Raw genomic sequence first — 19,534 nt, 5'->3', positions numbered from 1 at the left:
CTTGTCCACTCTGCTGAATATTAGCATCCTGCCTGGCTCTCTTCTAGGCTGCTCCATCCAACTCTCCCCAAGGCAAATCTGCTACATGGGGCCAACCTTAGCAGTGTGGACACAAGCTATGCAGTGCCCCTGAGCCCTGGAGATGGGGGTTAGTCCCCCAGTCCTCTTTTACTTAGTAGTATAGCTGTAGTTAGAGAGACTCCTGTTGCATCCTGAGTGTGATGGGAATTCGAATTTGGAGCTCCCATGTGCCGGGCAGTGCTCCGGCAGGAGATGTTGGTCACCCTGCATGAGGGAGCCTGGTCAGGAAGTCTGCCTTCTCTCTGCTTTGCAGTCAGGCCACATTGACACAAGGTAGCTTTTCCAACAAAAGTTTTGTTGAAGGCAGCGCTCGCTTCCAAAATATTCACTTAGAAGAATTTTTGTACCTTGTATTTTCCAAAAATTTCCATTCAGCTCCTATTGCAGTGTGCACCAAACAAGTCAGTGTAACCATCCTAAATGCTTGCACATCCACTTTTTTGTAACACATCGGTGAGACTTTCTTTCCACTGGCTACTTCTATTTTTCCTTCTCCATGACTTCCTCAGAAATGTATATACAAAATCCCTCCTCAACTTCTTCTGGGCCAAGGACACCGAAGACGGATTCTGTGTGTTGAGAGGGCGAATAGGATCAAGACAGAGGGGGACACGTTGGGACATGGCCTCTTTTCCCTGTCCATCTATCTCCATCTGACTTGAACATGTTGGCCCTCTCCAAGTTGGATACCCAGTCCTTCTGCTAAATATAAGTGTTGAATTCGCGTTCCCTGGGAAGGGACAATGGGTAGCTGGTTCAAGGAAGTATTGGAAGCAATTCAAGGAAATTATCCAGGTATCTGGATATTTCTGTGAAGTGAGCTGGCAGCTTTGTGAGGCTTATCCATTCATCGTAGACACCGTCTGAAGACGTCGTATAAATGTAAAAACTATAGAAAATTGTAAAAAAGAAGAAAAAAGTCAAGCAGTCATAAAAGATGAGCATTCCAGACAAGGCAAGAGGGAAAAAATATGAGTATCAGGCAATTACAGACTCAGCTGGAGAACTGAAATGGCCATAATATAAATGTTGTTCATTTCACATTCATTTGTTCCAAATCTTTGCCCCTGAAAATTTATCAGATAGCAGAAAGGCTCTGTGGCTTATCGGTGATGAAAGCGTCTGGCTTCTATGTAACGTACAGAGGATGAGAAAGAAACTAACTGCTTTTAAAAGAGAAGCTGGTGCTTTCTTTGCTGGTCGAATGGTTGTAGATAAATAAGAATGCTTCGGGTGCCTTTAGTTCAAGGAAGGTTAGCTTGTTAAGTGCGCGAGCTACCTAGTAACAGAGCTAATGGCAGGATGGGACTTTTGGAAAGCAACCTGTAAATTACGCAGGCCACGTGTGACCAGTAACAACGGTATATGAACTAGCTGTTGCTTGACTAAATATGCGAAACTGGACCTGCTAAAACACAAATCCCAGTTTTGATTTAATTGCGTCTGCTACGGAATCATTCAGTTTCAGTATCACAGATTGAAGTCCCATGAGGACACACGCTCACACGTTTATGGAAAGATCTGTTCCAATGTCACCTAATTAATTAATAACAGATGTCCTGGGCATGTTTGCATCTCCAGCATTCAGGGTTTGATCTGAGCAAACTGGGGCTGGAGGGTATTGGAGCTGGAAATCATGCTTGGTAGTTCAGGGAGAAAAGAGGGATGAGCTTTACATTGCTATCCTTCCTGTCACTGGAAAAGTGATTTGGTCCCACACCAAAGATAGCCAGAGGCAGGAGAGTGACGAAGCATGTGGTGGGCCCTCAGGAGGTAATTTCAGCAGACTGCAGCCCTCCCTTGTCATGTGAGGATCTCCCTACACCTGGGGAGCATGCTGGTGTGCGTGGCAGTGTCCCATCTATCTCCTGAACAGAGGAAACATAACAACCCATGGCGGGAGCAGGGAAAGGACCTACCTCCTTCGGAAACTTTGCAGCTGTCAGCTGGGAGGGGAGGACTCTCATCTCAGAGGGAGCAGGTGGGAGATGAAGTGGAGGTAGGCCAGTGGGTGAGACTGGCAAACAATAATCTTGACATAGCTAGTTTGCAGGAATAACTACACTTACAGTAAGTATCAAACTGTTAATACTCAGCCCTCAGCCTCAGCTCTCCGTGCTGCCCCACCAAGTTTGCATGGGCAGTTTTGCACGGTTCCTGGACTACTCCTCCGTGTCATCTAGCAGCCTCCATTTTACCACCTTCTAGGATTTCTGCACAGAGAAATCCTCTGCGTCCTTATGAGGCTCTTTTTACCAAACTGAAATGGCACCTCTGCAGGCCCAGAAGCTGAGGCAGGAGGCCTCGGGGTACTGAGGGGAGGGACTCAGTAGTTTTGCTGGGACCTTATCTTGCAAGTTGTAAACTGCTATCTGAGGCAAAGACCTGTGAGAGGAACTCCACCCTCCCTGCAGCTTGTCGAGGTGGTAGACTTGACTACAAGTACTGTTTTTCTTCTCGTTTCTCTGCAACGTTACAAGTGGTACTACCAGTTGCACATGTTTGTGTACCAGTTAACATGTTTGTTTAAGAGAGACAAGCGGTGAATCACCTTTGCTTTCTTCCCAGCTGTTGTGCATGAGCCTGTTTTGCACGCGTTTGGTTTGACCACCACAGCGGAGCAACCCTTGCTACTCACATGGCTGTCTCACGCCTATTCTTTCCTTTGGTTTTCTCTCTCCTGCGATCTCTTGATCTCTTCCTCAGTAAAGTTTCATTTCCTCGACTGCCCGCCACAGGCTACTAGTCTGCAACAAAAGTGTCAGGCCAAATGAAGAAAGGCAAGCTTGCGAGGAGAGGCTGGCCTCTGCGGCTCCTGGGGGTCCCATTCTTGCAAGGATTTTCAAGTTCTTCTGGCTCATTAAGCAAACCTGAGTTAGAGGGGGCACACAGCTACTGCTCTACCTGCTGTCACCAGGGTGCTATCCTTCAAAAGAACACCTCTGCAAGGACAGCACTGTCACTACTGCTGAATTTAACTTAAAAAAAAAAATAACAACTCTGGCTGTAAGATGACACTGGCAACCATTTTTTTCTTTCTCTTGCTCCTAGTAACAAGGAGAGGGGCAAACACCGTTGGTACTTTTTATCTGGATTTTAAAGAAAACGGTACTTTTTGTCTTGATTTTGAAGAATCCTGTGCTATTTTTTCACCAGCTCCCTATCCCTTCATTAAGGCACACCGACCACAAGAGAAAGATAAGGGAAGGGTAGAGCACCGTGCTCTAATTATATTGTGCCTGATCCTTTCCCAGCCCCAACACAGTGACTGTGATAGGACCAAATGCACCTATGTTGGATCTGTTTATAGCAGTTAAAAAGGAAGCCCGCTGCAGAGCCCATTCGGTATGAGCGCTGAGACTTGCGAGAGTAAAGCAGCCAGGAAAATATTGCAATAGAAATGTTCCTGGTTTTCTGCTTCACCTGGAAATAGTTGTGAATAAAAGTAAATGCAAGAGTAAAAAGTTTTCTTTTTCCTTCTGATCCATTGGCAAATTATTTACATGTGCCCTGCGATCACCCTTACAATGTAACCTGGAGCACAGGCTGTCGTTTGGAGACAGGTGAGTAAGCATGGGCTGAAGCTAGCTGCAAGGTGGAATGTGATTTTCCAGAGGTGCAAGTATCGAAGCAGTGGTGTGCAAGCCATGTACACACTGGCTTGTGCACCTACTTCAGTACCCATGAAGCAGGTGACAAGCACAAACATGGAGCGATTAGAAAACCAATCCCAAGCAGTTTCCTGAGCAGAGGAATGGAGGAAGCTTGGTTTTCTATAGATCTGTGTCTTGTAGCTGCCCGATTCTGGTGTCTAAGAGGGTATTAGGCCTGATAAGAACCTTTTCCAGGGCTGAAGTATTTATATTCTGTCTTCTGCTCTCACCTGTGTGCATCCTCTGACATCTGATAAGTCAGGAGACTAAATCTGAGGGAGCACAAGTATGGGCCTTGCATCTCTGCTAGTCACATGTTCCCTCTAAACCTACAAACCTTTACACCCCTTCCTCTCGTGCCCAATCGGATTTGGTTGAAATGAGCCAACAGGTTCAAAAGTCATACTGGGAGCAAAGAAGAGAATGAGACGGTGGTTGCATAAATTCTTATTTTGCAGGAAAGGAGGCTGAAAAAATGCACACCACTGTTTTGCTCAGTGTATTTCAGGCACAGAAGGACTACACTGAAGGAAATCATCCCCATCGCACCCTTCAGCAGCACTGCCATCGCCCCTTGTCTCGCTCTCTGAAATGATAGCTCCAGGGCAAGGTAGACAAACAGAGTCTGCACGGTAACGGGTGCTGGTATATGTTGTTTTGGACGCTGCTACTACTTTCAGTTCTATCAAGGAGAGTTAAATCTCTACTGTGCTGTGGGGAGAAAATGATATATGGCTACCAGCTCCAGCAGAAGATTACAGCTCATTAGAAATCCATGTTTTTACAGCCTGTGAACAGCCAGAACAAAAACACATTCATTCCTCCTTGTATCACTTGCAGGCTTTGCTGCAGTACTACTCCGTATAGGAAGGAAGTATTCACAAATGCCTCTTTGCTAAAAGGATCATTCTCCTTGAGAGTGGCTCCAGTAGAAAAAAAAATGCAGCTATTATTTTCTCCAGCCTTTTCTAAACTCTTTGTGAGAATTTTTAAAACATGAGATAGCTGGCAAAATTCCACCACTCTAGAAGCTAAGAGGGGAAACTCACTTTTTTGTCCAAGTTAGATATGCCAGGATATTTTTCTCACTTTTCCTTGAGAATCAGCATGTGGCAGTGGTTGGGATTCCTACTGCAGTGCAATGCATGTCATACCTTTGTCTCATTGTCTAAAGGTCTTAAATTGTCTAAAATTGTCATTTAGGTGTCTCAATCCATTATTGAATTCTCCCCTATGGTTAAATCCAGTCACCTGAAAGAGTCACCCAGTGCCATTCGAGTTGACCTGAGGTGCCCAAGACATTTTGGCAGATGTGACACAGTATCTAAGGGAAATCACATCTGAAATGACAGGAGGCACCTGTACTGGGATGACTGATGAACTGACCTTGGGAATTAGGTGAGGTGAATCCCACTCTTGGTTCCTACAGCTAACATGGATATTTGCATTTTTTATTTCTTTAATGCTTGGCTTGGGAAAATGGGCCCTTCTACTCAGATCCTGTTGGGCAGACAGTCTCAAGGTCTTTATGTAGAGCGTCTCTTGGTGGGGTCAGGGAGGGCAGGAGAGTCCCTCAGACAAGCAGCTCCCTCTCACTTCCATCCCCCAAGGCAATAGGCAAGAAAAGAGGGGAGTTTGCGCCCTCACCGTAGAAGAACCTCATGCCAAGCTAGACATTATCCGGACCTTTCTCTGGTTAAGCAGTTGTGAGATGGGTGCTTGCTCTCCGTACAACGTCATTAGGCAAGCAAATCCAGACAAGCAGAGGATACGGGTTCAGTGCTTTATTAGCAAAATTTCCTACTGTCTGCTTCACTGAACTCCTACCTTTCATGTACTGTGCCATGCTGCTTTGGTATTCAGCATACACCATAATGAAGACGTGTAACGCCTCATATTCCTGAAAGCTATCCAAGAGGAGCGCTCAGGTATAAAGCTCTGCTTCCAGATCAAGCAGCACTTCTCATTTTGCTCCCCTGCTCTGCAGGCCATCCTCTCCAAACGGTCACAGTCAAAGAGCTGCCCTGCTGAGCACAGAGAAGGAGGGGCAAATATTCCCCTCACTAGCTGAAAAGTATTCACTCCCTTCCATTTAATAATGTGATTCCCCCCCATGCAGCTTTCCTGAACTGTTCAACAGCTGAAGGAAATCCACACAAGAGTTATGATAAGTTTATGTCTTTTCTACGTATATATATTGAGAACCTAGAACTGGGCGACAAGAAGCTCTGCAGGGGTCAAGAGTTGAAAGAAGGGCTACGAGTGCTGCCATCCAAGATTTCAGTGCCTGAAGAAGACTTCTGCACACAGCTTCCTGCCATGCTCAGCTGAGACTTGGGGACTCCTGAGTCAGAGCCTTTTGCAGCAGGGAGCAGCAACTGTACTGGGAGCATAGGGAATTCTCCTTCAGCTGCTGTGACATGGCGTATTTTCTACTTGACCATACCTTTGCAGCTTGCTTTAGCTTAAGGCACAAAGAGCTTGTTTCTTCCCTGAGCCAGAATCATCTCTGTGCCAATCCAGGCACAGGTCTGTGTGAGATCTGGTGTACACCAGGTTTAAATGATCATCCTCGGGAATTACCGATATAAAATTTAATGTGGTATTTTTACCTTCTGCCCTTGCAGTTACTAGAGCACAGATTAAAAGCTGCATTTATTGCAGGCTTTTATTTTTATTAAGAAAGTGTCTTTGCAGTCCATCAAACATACTCAGCTTAAGAGGAGATGTGCTGTAGATCTCTCAGCTATCAGGTACGGTTGCCAGTACAGTAAGTTGTGGTTAGTCATACAGTATACATACTAACACATGATGCAAGGCAAGTACAGTGCAAAGCACGTGCTGTTAGAAACCTCTATCAGTGCTGGTCTAAGGCCTGTTTTTCTCTCCGTGCTTACCTTCCACCAGTGGAGATCAGCAGAGGCACACAGGCTCTTCTGGCTCCTCTGCAGGCACCAGCAGGACTTCGGCTGCCCAGAGTGGGTAAGATCTTACCCTTTGTGCAGTGCTTGCCCGGGTGGCAGAGTGGGGAGAGGTGTTTTTCTACTACCACCTGCCTGGGATCTAATAGGGGAACGTGGAAGGTAGGGCTACAAATGCAATTGTCAGATTGTAGTGTCTAAAAGACAAGTAAGGAAAAGTTACTCTACCTCTAGTCCTACATTAAGTGAAAAGAAACCATAAACCTCTGGCAGTTTCCTGCTGTTATTTTTAAACTAAGAATACAAAAGTGATAGACTCTGACCGGGTTAGGCTGAAGGGTCAACGTGCCCAGGATCCTGTCTCTGGGAACCATCCAAAGCTAATGCCTCAGGAAGAAAATAAAAATAGAGCAAGAATATAGGGACTTCACCTTCTTTCCCAGCCTATTTGTACCACAGTGTCTTCCTGAACTGAAGGTGGTGTCTTTGTTAGTAGCCTGTGATTTGTCTTCCTTGATTTCATCTCTAAATGGTATCAGATTCTCTAAATTTGCCTGGAAGCCACCAAGCTTTCCAGAAGTCGCGCTGTGGGTTTATCAGAGGTCAGAGCAACCCCAGTTGCCTCTGGCACTTGGGAAGCCTTGCTGGGGCAACACTTTGGCTTTGCTGAGGTGCAGTCACACAGCCCTTGTGGCATTAGTCAAGTGCCTCAGAGGTTGCCACCGCTCAGCTGTTAGCTACTAGCCCTCTGCCTAAGCGTTACCACCATTCGTCTTTGGTTCTTGGCTCAGCCACTGACATGCTGCTGGTTCATGTTACTGAGAAGCAAGACACATTTCCGCAAATCCCCCACCCCTCTATGGGGTACAGCTATTCTGTCAGAGGAGAGGAAACGCTACTTTTTTGAACTATGTCCTTGTCCCACCATGGCTTTGGGCCAGGAGTCCCGTCCATGCTATTCACTGATCATGGTGCACTGACACGGCACTGCTTACCAAGCCTCGCTGTGAAACCCAGCCATGCAGCCACCTCCCCACGTTCCCCCACCACCTAGATAGGAGGTGAGTTTGTACATGATCTGTTCCTGGCTGGCCCAAAGGGAATAATATCCCCTAAAAACCCAGCCCAGGAAACAAGCACGCTCACCGACAGTCCTTGTGATCTGTGTGCAAAGGAAAACGCAGAATTGACTCTTGAGAAACCAAGGGGGCTGGTGCCCTGCTCCTGTCCCCATCTGGCAGGGAGGTAATCCCTGCTGAGTGGTCCCCTGCAGCTCCTAAGTCCCAGCAGTGGGTCACAGCCCCCAGCCAGCGACCAGTTTGGGAACCACTTCTTTTTGTCCAAACCTTTATTCAGGGAAAACCCAAACCCCTGTAGCGCGGGATGTAGGATCACGCTGGCATTGTCTGAGCTCACACAGCAGAGACTATATATAAGGAATACCTCCAAATACACCTCCAATACACCTCCAAAGCAGGAGGTGTACCAGGACGGATTCGGCTCTGTAAACGTAAATGTCTGGTGCTGTGAAAGCAGCACAGGGGACGCAAGGTGCCTGCACAGGGCAGGCGGGTTTGGCAGAGGGACTGACAGGGGAGCTGTGCCCTTCTCAAACAGCAGCTGGAGGCCGAGCAAGGTGTGCTAGGCACCTTAACGCCAGCAGGCACCTGTGCTTTAGCAATGAAACCGTGCCTGTGAGCTCAAAGGTTTCCTGCCGTTTCCAGAAGCAGGGAGCACTGGAGGGAACTGGCAAACTGTGCGGGCCAGGGTGCACCTGCAAGCACAACTGCATGGCCTGATCTGTCCTTCAGGGAGCAGGTATTGCTGCTTGGGGACTTCTCGACTCTTTCGTGAGACCTGAAGGGCGTCACTTATGGTCCCATTGGCACCAAAATGTGCCACATTAGGAGGAGCAACCTTCCTTGGTTTTGCCTTCCTTGGTCTCTGTGAAGCTCCTCTGCAAAAGCTCATGTTACCAGACTTGCTTTAAAGGAAACCAAAATGAAAAGTCGCGCTCCTGGCACTGGCTTTTTTTTTTTTTGCATCAAATCCAGTGCAATCCTTGTGCTTCCCAGCTGAGCTCCCTGCCCACAGCCAGCTGGTAACCCTCCAAAGGATTTTGGTTTTGGGAGGTGGAGGAGGCATAGCAGCCATCCCTCAGAAAGCGGTACAGAGAGGAAAATACACACCGCTCAAGAGAAGGGAAGCCACGATGCTCAGGACATGCAAAGCCTTTCCATTTGACTCCTGCTGTGTTAAGCCTGCTGCTTTTCACCCTAAAAGTGTCATCTCCACACATGCATGAGACTTTTACTTTGGTAGAAATCAAACCCACGTGGCAAGCTTTCACGTTGCTGCTGAGCTGGCTGAGTCCATCGAGGCAGCCTAACCACCACATCCCCGGGCACGCTGGTAAATCAGGTGCTGCAGATTTATCATATGGCACTTGCTCCAATCTGATGTTAGACGTTCGGCGTTTGCACGAGTGTTTTAGGAAGCCGATGTTAAAGACCAGACACTTTAAAGTCAATTTATAACTCCTGCCGTATGTAATGAATCTGTGTGAGCTGAGCAGATATCTCTAATGATATTAAAAGATCAGTTTTTAACATGGTGTAAATACATGCATTTACTGGAGGGTAGGGCTAGGAGCACTTTAGTTTTCTTATTCGCCAACAGACTGTAGATGCTACTGAAGGGATAAGACTGGAGAAATGAGTCACTCATCAGCCTGTCACGCTTGCAAAGTTTTGCCTAGGCACAGCATGTTTGCCTCTGAGGCACAGAGACCCCCCAGCTGCAGATACTTTTCATCAGGCGGAGGCCCCCTATCAGGCAGTTTCCCTTCACAGTAAGCGGGAGCACAATAGTATTTTCATTACCAGCAATGTCAATGCTGATCAGTCCGATCATACTGGGTTCTGAAATTATGAGATTTGAAAATGTAGTAATAAATTTGAAGATTTTGCAATTTGTAGATGTTGTAAACATTTGTAATTTTTTTGTAGTAATAAATAAACCTTTACTTGCCTTCTGCTTTTTGAGCTTCACAGATGCTCTGGGCTCACCTCTAAAGGTTTTTCTCTGTAACCAAGAGGGCTGGAAACCTGCTCTGTAAAAACGAAGAGCGAGGAACCCTCCGTTATCACTGGCCTGAGGGAGCATGAAATTGAAAACATCAGTTGTTGCAAGGCTTATCATAAAAGCATGAGAACTGGTAATACCTTTGCGTTTAGCAATGCATGCATACTGGGGCTGGGACTGTTCTTCTGTCCACAGTCAGGTAAGCAGATGCCCGGACAAACCAACATTTGAAAACATCCGCGTTTTTCATTTTTTCCTTTGTTAGCATGTGCCCTTTGCCAGAAGCCATGAAGAATGCTGTATATTCCCTTGATACTCTGTATGTGTTTGTATATTTGTTTTCTTTATTAAAACTTGGACAGAAGAAAATGGACCAGCTTCCACTCCATTACCCCTGCTCGACTTCATCAGCTGCACGGAGCTGTGATGAAACAACAGCTCTTGATGGAATACATCCAAAAGCCCACCACTAACACGCATGGGAACAGATGCTATAAAAATTGCAGAGAGCGAGTGTTATTGGCCGTTCTCCTCTAACGCGGCTCCCCTTGTGCAGGCAGCCTTGTGGCCCTGTGGTGCCCCCAGCTCAGGAGAGAGGCCTAGGAAAGGGAGGGAAGTCCATTTTGGTATCAGTAGCGCTTCCAAGGTGAGGAAGGGTTGCAGGATCAGACCCACGATTGCAGAATCGCCGAATCCTAGAATAATTCAGGCCTGGAGGGACCGCAACGGGTTATCTCCTCCAGCCCCCTCAAAGCAGGGTCGAAACATTGAATTCAGACCAGGTGGCTCGGTGATCGTTCGGGTTGTTCATCAGTTCTTTGGAGATGGGAAAATAAGCACGCACTGGAGACACAGAAGCGCTAGCTAAAGGTGATGGGAAGGTTCCCACTGATTCTGATCAGGACCAGATTGTGCCTTCATTGTTCCTACCTGCTGGATGCAGGACTAAGACGGCAGCTATGGGATTCACCTAGTAGACATCTGCAGTAGAGATCCTTCCATGCGAGCTACTTCCCTGTACTGTTTTTGCCGTCAGCAGAGAGAAATGGCCATGACTAGCTTTTGTCCTGCTTTGGAGAAGCTGAGCTGAATGTGGTCAGGTGGATCACCCCCAGAAGTGTGTGCCTACAGCACATTCGCTGCTGCTTTATGATAGAAAGCAAAAGAGAAAACAGTAACTTGAAAAAAGGCTTGTGTTGCTTTGCCTTCAGATTAAAAAAACAAAACACAAAAAAAACTCAAAAAAAAGCTCTTTCTTCCCCTGTTTTGTGGTTGATTTGTAGCACCTGCACAGATGAGTCACTTGTCATCCCTGCCGCCGAGGCTGGACCCCGTTGACATGCAGTCTCCCAGAATACCAGGGAGGAAACGAGGACGGCCCCCGCTCCAGCCTGCTCCCATGAAAATGGCTGTTCACAACCTTTACTCAGCGCCAGCTGGCTCTTTGCCAGGAGTGAAGATCCCAAAGAAGAGAGGGAGAAAGCCCGGGTACAAGGTAGATATATTTTTACACACCTGCTCCATCTCCTGTTGCGCTTAATGAATTTTGTCCTAGGATTTCAGATGAAACGCAAGAATTGAGACAAAGTTACGAAAGCGTAGGGCAGCAAAAGGAAAAGAAACTAGTTCCTCTTCTATTTAAGCTGATGAAAAAATAAATATTAAAAACAAACATTAAAATTATTTTAATTTGAGCTGTTTGAAAATAAATCATCTCTCATTGTGTTTTGTGAGATGTCTGCACATGTTCTGGGAAGCGTTTCCCTTTGATTTTTCACTTCCCCCTTTTTTTTTATTCTGTCTCGCTAGAAAGGATGAGAAATGGAACAAAATGGAAGGAAAAGAAAAGGACAAAGAGGGAAATGGGGAAAAGAAAGGAGAAAATAAAGCCAATTTTCATAGAAAAAGTGAGACATTTTAGAAAGTACTGAGAATTCTGTTACTAAAGGAAAGGCTATTTTAATTATTTGTCTGATAACTTTGATGGAAAATTGCAACCAGCTCTCCATAATACCCAGGCGGGGAAGCAGGACTGACGAAATAAATAAACCATGATCCTAGTGCCAGCCTGTGCAGGCGGGGGGCTGGAGCTCTCTGCCCACAAGGCAACCTCAGCGCAGGCGGGAGCAGGGCCGGCGTCTCCCAACCCCACTTCTCCTTGGAGAGGACCTGCTCTGAGGGTCGGAGGACAGTTTGCTCCATGCCCTTGAAAGAGCTGACAGTGCTACTGGCTGTGACGGTACATCAGTGTCACGGGGATATTTGCCCAGCAGAAGTTGGACAAAGACCACAGACCTCATTTAATCTGGGCCAGGAGTGTAGATTTAAACGCTATCACCAGCAGTGAACTGGAACAAGTTTCTTAGCAAGGAAAATGTCATCCTTAGCTTTCATTGTCAAGATAAGAGGCCAAACTCAGCTCCAGCTCATGTGAGGCTGTGGAAGACACAAGCCAGGGCACAGCACAGGCTGTCATTGCTCCTCAGACCAGGCAAAAAAGGTGATCGTGCTGCTGGGAGGAGGGGAATTTATTCTGGAGAGTGAAAATGAGGCGCTTCATTGTGACTAAAATGCTTTGTTATTCTCTCCGTCTATTTCTGCAGCTAGGTAGGTAATAGTTTGTTATAGTACATGTTTGTTATTCATAGTCTTTGTTTTTAATGGGAGCAGTTACAGATATGCAGTCTGTTTCCCAAAGATGGCAAATTGCCAAGTGCTAGAAAACAACAACCTCTTGAGTTCCCAGCGCCTAAACAGAAGTACAAATAGCACAAATGGTGCCTGTATAGGGCCTTCCCCAGCCTTCCTTAAAAATTAACTCGACCCTGCATATTGCTAAAATCTGCACTTTGTCCCCCGGTACTCGGCCTTACCAACAGCAAATTTCAACACCCTAAGTCCTGCTGCTCCTCATCTCCATATTTTGTTCTCTGAAACCATACTCATAGACATGCTGGCAGGGAATAACCAGCCCATCCCTTGGCTGTAGGAGGGCTTTACCCTTTCCTGAGATAGCCAGGCCATGGGAGAGAGCAAGGTGCTGTGCTCAGTGCTGCCTGCTGAGCTCCGGACACAGGGACCGAATTTCTCATCTCATCGGGTCTTGGCTTTACCTGCAGCTCGTTATTCTTCTCTTTGCCTGTCCCTCCTTCTCATCCCCTGCCAGACCTTCTTCTTCCTCCCATCCTCCACCTTCGCTCTTCTCACTCTCTGCCATGCATGGTGGAAGTGTCTGCCTAGAGCTCTGCACGTGCTGAAAGCAGATCTTGCATGGCTAAGGAACGGTTCCAGCAGTAGTTTCCCATTTCTTCTGAAAAAGACTTCTAAAGACTTCTAAAAAACTTTAGCTTTGGTAACATGAATGATATAACAGCAGTGGCCAAGCAGAGCCAATCTGACAGAAGGCTCAGATGTCTCTCGTGGGATTCCTGCAAAGATTTATAGCAGTAGTCCAAAATAGGACTGCATGCCCAGGCTAAGACTGGGGGCAATTATTCCAGTATTTTATAAAACATGGGATATGGAACTACTTACTAAGAAACTATTTTTCACTTTAGTATTAGATTAAAACTCCGGAGCAGGAACATCTATAAAGTTTTACTTTAGTTCCTTTTCTTTAGCAGTAATTTAAACTATTACCAGGAGTGCTGGGTGACTTGCAGGATCTTTAGATCAAAACTGTCCAAATGCTTTCCAAGCCTGGCATAAAAATACTTTGGAGATGTGGTGAAAGTGAGTCCCTGAGACAATTAAGTGATTTGCCAAATATCACAATGAGCTTGCGTGTAGAGTTTCAGCAGACCCTGGCCCTTCCGCCCCTGCTTGTCTGGCTGCCCCCCATTTCTTATTCCTGCATTTACATTTCATCTGTAATTTGAAAAACATTTCTGGGAATTCATTCTGTTCCACCTCAGATGCGCTCACCCACCTGTGAAAAAGCCTTTCACCAAACATCATGTTATTTGTACACTGGAGAAGCCAACAGGGACAGTTAAATTTGTTAAAGCGCTGCAGTAACATTGCACTTTGGACTTGGAAAATGTCGGCAGCCCAAGCAGCTGTGATTTCCATCGCCCCCTTCCTCTTTCAAGGAGAATTGTTTTTTGCAACACTCACGTGCACCCAACGTCACAGACCAAGTCTGCCTGTCTTCAGTGAACAGGATTGGGAAGTCGGTGGTCCAAATCATTCATATCCTTTGGACTTTAATTAATTCATTCATTAATATGTGTCCAGGCATATCTCCAGCACCCAGAGGGCAGCAGAAGCCCAGCGCTCGGTCCCCACCAGCTTACAGATGCCAGGGCCTGCACCGATTTCTGCTCTGGGGCTGCAGAGATTTAACAAGGAGGCGATAGTGTGTTTCCCCTGGCTGCAGTGCTTGGCACTCTCCGGGAGCAGGTGGTCGGTCTTCCCGGCCGAGATGTTTGCCCAGTGTAAATCATCGTATTGCTGCTGGCTCTGCAAACCTGACGTGGTGTCAGGACCTGCCGCCCGGCGCCTCGGCACCATTGCATCCTTGCAGGAGCGGGGCCCCGTTTGCGGGCTGCGGTGGCACTGTGCTCAGCGGCAATGCGAGGGGAAGGGGGAGAGCGGAGGGAGTCGGTGTCACTCATTATTGATGGAGTCTGCTCTAAGATTGTAAATTCCGGCCTCCTGCATGTGTGAATGGCATCCTCAGTGGCATGGTGCTATTTCTTGGTGAGTGAAAGCTAGAAAAAAAGACATCCTTTCATAAATGATGGCTTAAGTTTCTGAACCTGACACTCATGATCTGTAACATCTGAGACATCAGGCCTCGTGCTATTTATTTGCATTATAGCATTTCTACGCTGTGGCAACATTTTCCACTAGGAGTCTTTGTGCATGGTGCACTCAGCTGAAGTGAACCACTCTCCATAAAAAACAATTTCTGAGCATGAGTCAAAGATTGCATTTTTTGATGGCTAACTGTAGCTTGATTTAATTAGCTCACTAATTGTATGACTTTCAGATACCATGAGACTTAAATGTGTTTTAAAAAATGACTCCACACCCAAGTGGCAGACAACCAAATTCTTTATAGCAACCAGATAGCTGAATTATTACAGAACAGATGGAAAAATACTTCTGAATTTTTAGCAAACTAGGAATTTACAGCCTAGATTTAAAATTATTTTGACCGAGATGTATATAACAGACATTTTTAATCACATGCTCTGTACAGCCAGATGACCCATTGCCTGTTTTCATTGATATTAAAAGCAAATATCTGTGTCTTCCTAAGGTGCTCATCAACAAATGGCATTTCACCATGCCTCACACCGGAGTAAAGACCTTTTCCCGGCTATCCTGTTTACAGCTCTGGTTATAAAATTTCATCAGCTGCTTTTCCAAAAAAATGTTTTATATTTGATGTAGAGCTATTTGCCATAAAATCCTACATTTGCCTTACATACAGCATTCTTTCTGACCGTCTAAATCTCCTTAGGAACATATCTGTTCGGGCAGCTCAGGAAGGGTTAATAGATGGATTGGTTTTATTTCTCCGGCTGTAGATAAGGGGCAGCTCCTTATGGCTGCCGGGCAAGACCTGGCACCCGGGAACTGCTGTGGAAAAGTGCTGCAGCTGTACGAGCGAAGTCTGCGCTCGGTTTTGTATAGTACTAGGGCTCTGTTAGCAGCATTGGAAGAATTAGCTGCATTAGAGGAGGTCACAGTGACAGAGACACCTGTGGGGCAGAGCTGGTGGGGCCGGCGCCGCAACGAAGCGGACCACATTCCTCCCTGTGGCACAGTCCTGAGGTGCAGCTAAATTATGGCCCCATCAGAGCAGCCCGAGGGCAATTTGCCTACTGGGGCTACTCCCGTATCATGACAAGAGCATCTGTCTGGCGAGATGTCTGTCCAGCCTGGGCTGAATGGACAACTGGGACCTTGCAAGCTCCCTACTGGGTTGGGTGAGGAGTCAAGCTTGCCCTGTACGGGACTGCACGGGTGGGCACAGGAGAGATCAGCAAATTCCCTGAAAGAACGAGGCCGGGATCCAGGAGACGGGAGAGGCGACTGGAAATTACCAGACTGAAGATTCGTCATAAAGATGGCCATAATAGGAAGGTGCAAAGCGGGGCAGTCTGAAGTTGCCAAGACCTCTGTAATCTTTGGTGCTTGATCTAAAGGGAAAACAGACCCTTTCTGGCAAGAAGGTGCTCTGGAGCTCTGCAGTGCTCGTTTCAACTCCCTTCTGATGAAGACCTTCGCTGTACCCCCAGGCTAGTGGTGGCCCCCATCCTCCAGGGAAAGGTATGAAGTTGAGTCCTTGACCAGACCCGGTGCATGGGCCCCACAGCCTGTGGGGAGGCTGCAGTTGTGCACCAGCTGCCACCTCATGGGCCTGGTTGCAAATCTGGAACATTTTACATCGTGGTATTGATCTTTTCTGGAAAGATTTCCCCCAAGACTCCCATCCTGTGATAACTGCTCATCCCAAATAGCTAGGGCTTGGTGCTGACCAAGTTCTTCCGGCCTCAATCAAGTAAATGGCAAGAAATCTCTGCACTTCTCTAGGTGCAGGTATAATGCAATGAGGTTTAGTGCTACCTTTCTGCTCAGCTGTTGAAACCCTGCATGGCAGTACCAGCCTGGCCCAGATTTTCATATCTATGTGTTTCCATTCACAGCTGAGGTGGCGGGAGAGGGTTTTCTGTCCAACAGTGAAAGCTAGCATGGCCTGAATGCACCTCTGCCCTCCTACCTAGAAGGATGCAAGCCCATGGGGATAGGGGGAACCCCAGCCTTTTCATGACTTTTTGTCATGACAAGGGACATTGTTCTACAAGCTGACAGAGAACTTGTTCAGAGAAAAAAAGCTGTTTTGAGAATATTCTTCCTCCTCTTTCACTTTTTTTCAGTGTGGGATGATAGAAATATCAGCTAGATTTTTCCTGGCTCCTCAGTAAGGGGGTGCAAATCATAGCAGAAGCCCCCACATGAGTTTGGAGGTACCTTCCCCATCTGCAGCAGCTGCCTACTGGAATAGGGCATCCAGGCAGCAGCAAGGACACATCAGCCCAAGTCCTCTCTGCATCTAATGTGCTGGGCCTGTACTGAAGTAGGCACACTTATTTTCTTCCCTAGATCCCCAATCAGCATTCTCTGATCTATTTTCCATGGTAGAAGGTCCACAAGACTCGGGGGGGTGGGTGCACATCTTGTCTTAAACCAACCATCGCCTTTTTTTGATGCTACGTGCATGAAAACCTGATGACATTTGACCTTCAAAAGCTGATTTGAATGCCGTACTGCGAGGGTGCCCCATAGTACGCTGACAGATTTGCTCTGACTCCTTCTTTCTCTCTCTCTCTCCCTCTCTCTCTCTCTATCTATCTTCCCTGCTTTTTTCACTTTTCTGCGAATGTGCTCTCTGTTGCCAAGCTCTCAGTCAGTCAGCTGGTTGACTGGCTTGACTTTCTGATAGAGATAAAGCAGTTCAAGAAAAGACATCTTTAAATTAAATACTTGGAGATTTGCGCCTAGTGATACTCAACAACCGCTCAGAGTTTCAGTGTCCAGAAGTTATTTTAGCAGTGTTTGTTACGGTACTGTCTTCTGTAATCAGGCATTGTTTTATTTTGTTCTAACAAAGGAATATTCTCTGCTAACCCTAATAAAAATGGCATTTAACTGTATCCAGAGGCTGTAGAGCACATACTGTTGCAATTAAATTTGCAGTAAACTGTTCATTGAAACAGCAAACTGCCAAGAAGGGGCTTCCAAGCTGATGAGTTTATACAAGCCTTGCCCTGTGTTTATTTGCTCTTGAGCATAAGCCTGACTATGCCTCCAAGAACCAAGAAGCGGAAGAAAGCAGGCAGTCTGGGGGATGCTGTCAAACCTGCACTTCCCCTTGGCCAAACGTAGATGGTTTTTTATATAATATATACACATACATAGATGCACATACATGTATATATTATGTATAAATACATGTGTGTATATATGTATATATTATATATGTATGTATATGTGTGTGTGAGCAAAAGTGAGCCCAGAAGCCTAGCATAAGGGCTAGTCAGAGTTTCATAGTGTCAGCCCACTTCCCCATGGAAAAATGAGTCATTGCATGTTGCTACAGACAAAAACATATCGTGCTGCCTCTCACCTTCTCACATGTGATAAACCCCAAACTGGATTCAGGCCTTGATTTTTGAGACACCTTTTTCCTCTCACTTACTTTAATCGCTTAAAAAGCAAACCAGCACCACCTCTCTGCCTCTGGTCTGTCCCGACCCCAATCTGAAGACAAGGTAGCTCTCTAAGGCCATGGCAGCACGGGCAGGTTGAACTGCTGTCAGCCAAGGATCAGCTCAGGGTCTCTAGTCCCGTATGGCTGCCACGTTGCAACCCTATGCCTAAGCATATACGTTTTCACAGAGCCGTGCACCTTCTGGCTGCAGCTGCTGTGCAGCTGGTCAGCCTGAGCATGGCCATGTTATTTTGGGTGTCCCTGCTCATTCATGGGGATGAATCCCAGCACAACCCCCTGAGCAGAAGCCCTGTGCCCACGTGTGTGGGCATCACCTCGCCTACCTCGGTCCCCTCGGCCTTTGCTGGGCTTAACTTTGCACTGGCAGGTGCTACATCTCTAGTGTGATGCTACAGCTGATCCAAAAGCAATTATTTTTAAAAAAATGCTCCATGCAAAAGAGGAATTTTTAATAGCCATGAACATTTAACCTGCAGAGCTCTGTATCACTGGCTATCTTTGAGAAAACAAACTGGGCATAATTCAGTAATGGATTGAATGGTTCACCCTGGGCTTGGCAAAGTATTGAAGCCAATTATTAAGTTTAAGCATATTCAGTCCCCTCTTGCCTTTCCCTGATTTGGACCCCTTAAGCTTCTGCATCTTACTTGCCTCAGCATGGAGTATCCTGAGTAGGAGCGAACAGGACATACTAGCATCACAACTACCTTCTGAATAAGTAAACAGGTTGAGCTACTTCCCCAAATGCTGGTACACAGTATTTCAGTCCTGCACCATTCCGCACCATAAACCTTAACAATTTGGGGACCATTGCACCCACCTTATTTCTTGCACCCATTAGGGAGGTAAAATCTATTGCTTATCTCAGGTACACCTCTTAAAAGTTTGCTCCCTTTCAGGCTTTTAGCCCCAGCCAAAGAAATTTCGCCTTCAGTGGCAGGGAAAGGGAGGCAGTGTGCATACACCCTGCTCAGCAAAGGAGAAGCTATCCTGAATCCCTTTCCATTTCCCAGGGGAATCAGATCCTGTGCCTGGGAGTCACCTCAGCCCGAGCTCCCAACTCCTGGCATGGGTGGAGGGGCCCGAGGCGGCTGGACCGATTCGATGGGAGAGGCAGAAAGTGGTGGGCATCCTCTTAGCCACAGCCTGCCCCAGGCAGACCACCTGGAGCCGACTGCAAAGAGACGGAAAAACAGCAAAGCCAGTTTAAGATAATTTTGCCAGACTCCCACTGAGAATTTGTAGGGGCTCTCTCGGGGCCTTTGCTTTGGAGACCTGCACGGCAGTGGTGGAAACGTGCCTTGAAGCCCACGTTGCCTTTGTGTGTCCTGCTTATCATCCTGGTTTGATACCAAAAGACACTTACTTATAGTACCAAATGTAGAGACTTTTGCTGAACGTCTTCATGTTGGGTTTGAATAAACAGTATGTGGAGTCTTTTTGACCTGTACCAGCAAGCCTGGCACTTCTAAGACAGTTTGGAAGTAGCCTGCCCCCGACAGCTAGCAGGGTCCTACAGGGGTCGGTGCCTGGGCAAGGAGACCAGCTTT

The 19,534-nt window shown here is 46.8% G+C and overlaps 1 protein-coding gene across 5 annotated transcripts in view; it reads left to right on the top strand.

Annotated features, from left to right (window-relative positions):
* Positions 1 to 19,534, top strand: part of SCML4 (Scm polycomb group protein like 4) — an 83,425-nt gene that overhangs the window by 19,083 nt on the left and 44,808 nt on the right. For 2 of the 5 annotated variants that reach the window (XM_068937965.1, XM_009676934.2), the window contains exon 3: positions 11,023 to 11,234. In XM_068937965.1, coding sequence (XP_068794066.1) covers positions 11,034 to 11,234 — 201 coding nt within the window. In that variant the 5' untranslated portion in view covers positions 11,023 to 11,033. Of the gene's footprint in view, positions 1 to 6,641; positions 6,717 to 9,700; positions 9,939 to 11,022; positions 11,235 to 19,534 lie in introns of all 5 variants that reach the window. The other 3 variants (XM_068937963.1, XM_068937962.1, XM_068937964.1) reach the window with 3 other exon arrangements.

Source organism: Struthio camelus, chromosome 3, assembly GCF_040807025.1.
Source record: "Struthio camelus isolate bStrCam1 chromosome 3, bStrCam1.hap1, whole genome shotgun sequence".
NCBI classification, from domain to species: Eukaryota; Metazoa; Chordata; class Aves; order Struthioniformes; family Struthionidae; genus Struthio; species Struthio camelus.
The sequence above is the reverse complement of the archived record's forward strand: the minus strand, read 5'-3'. Positions and strand labels throughout refer to the sequence as shown.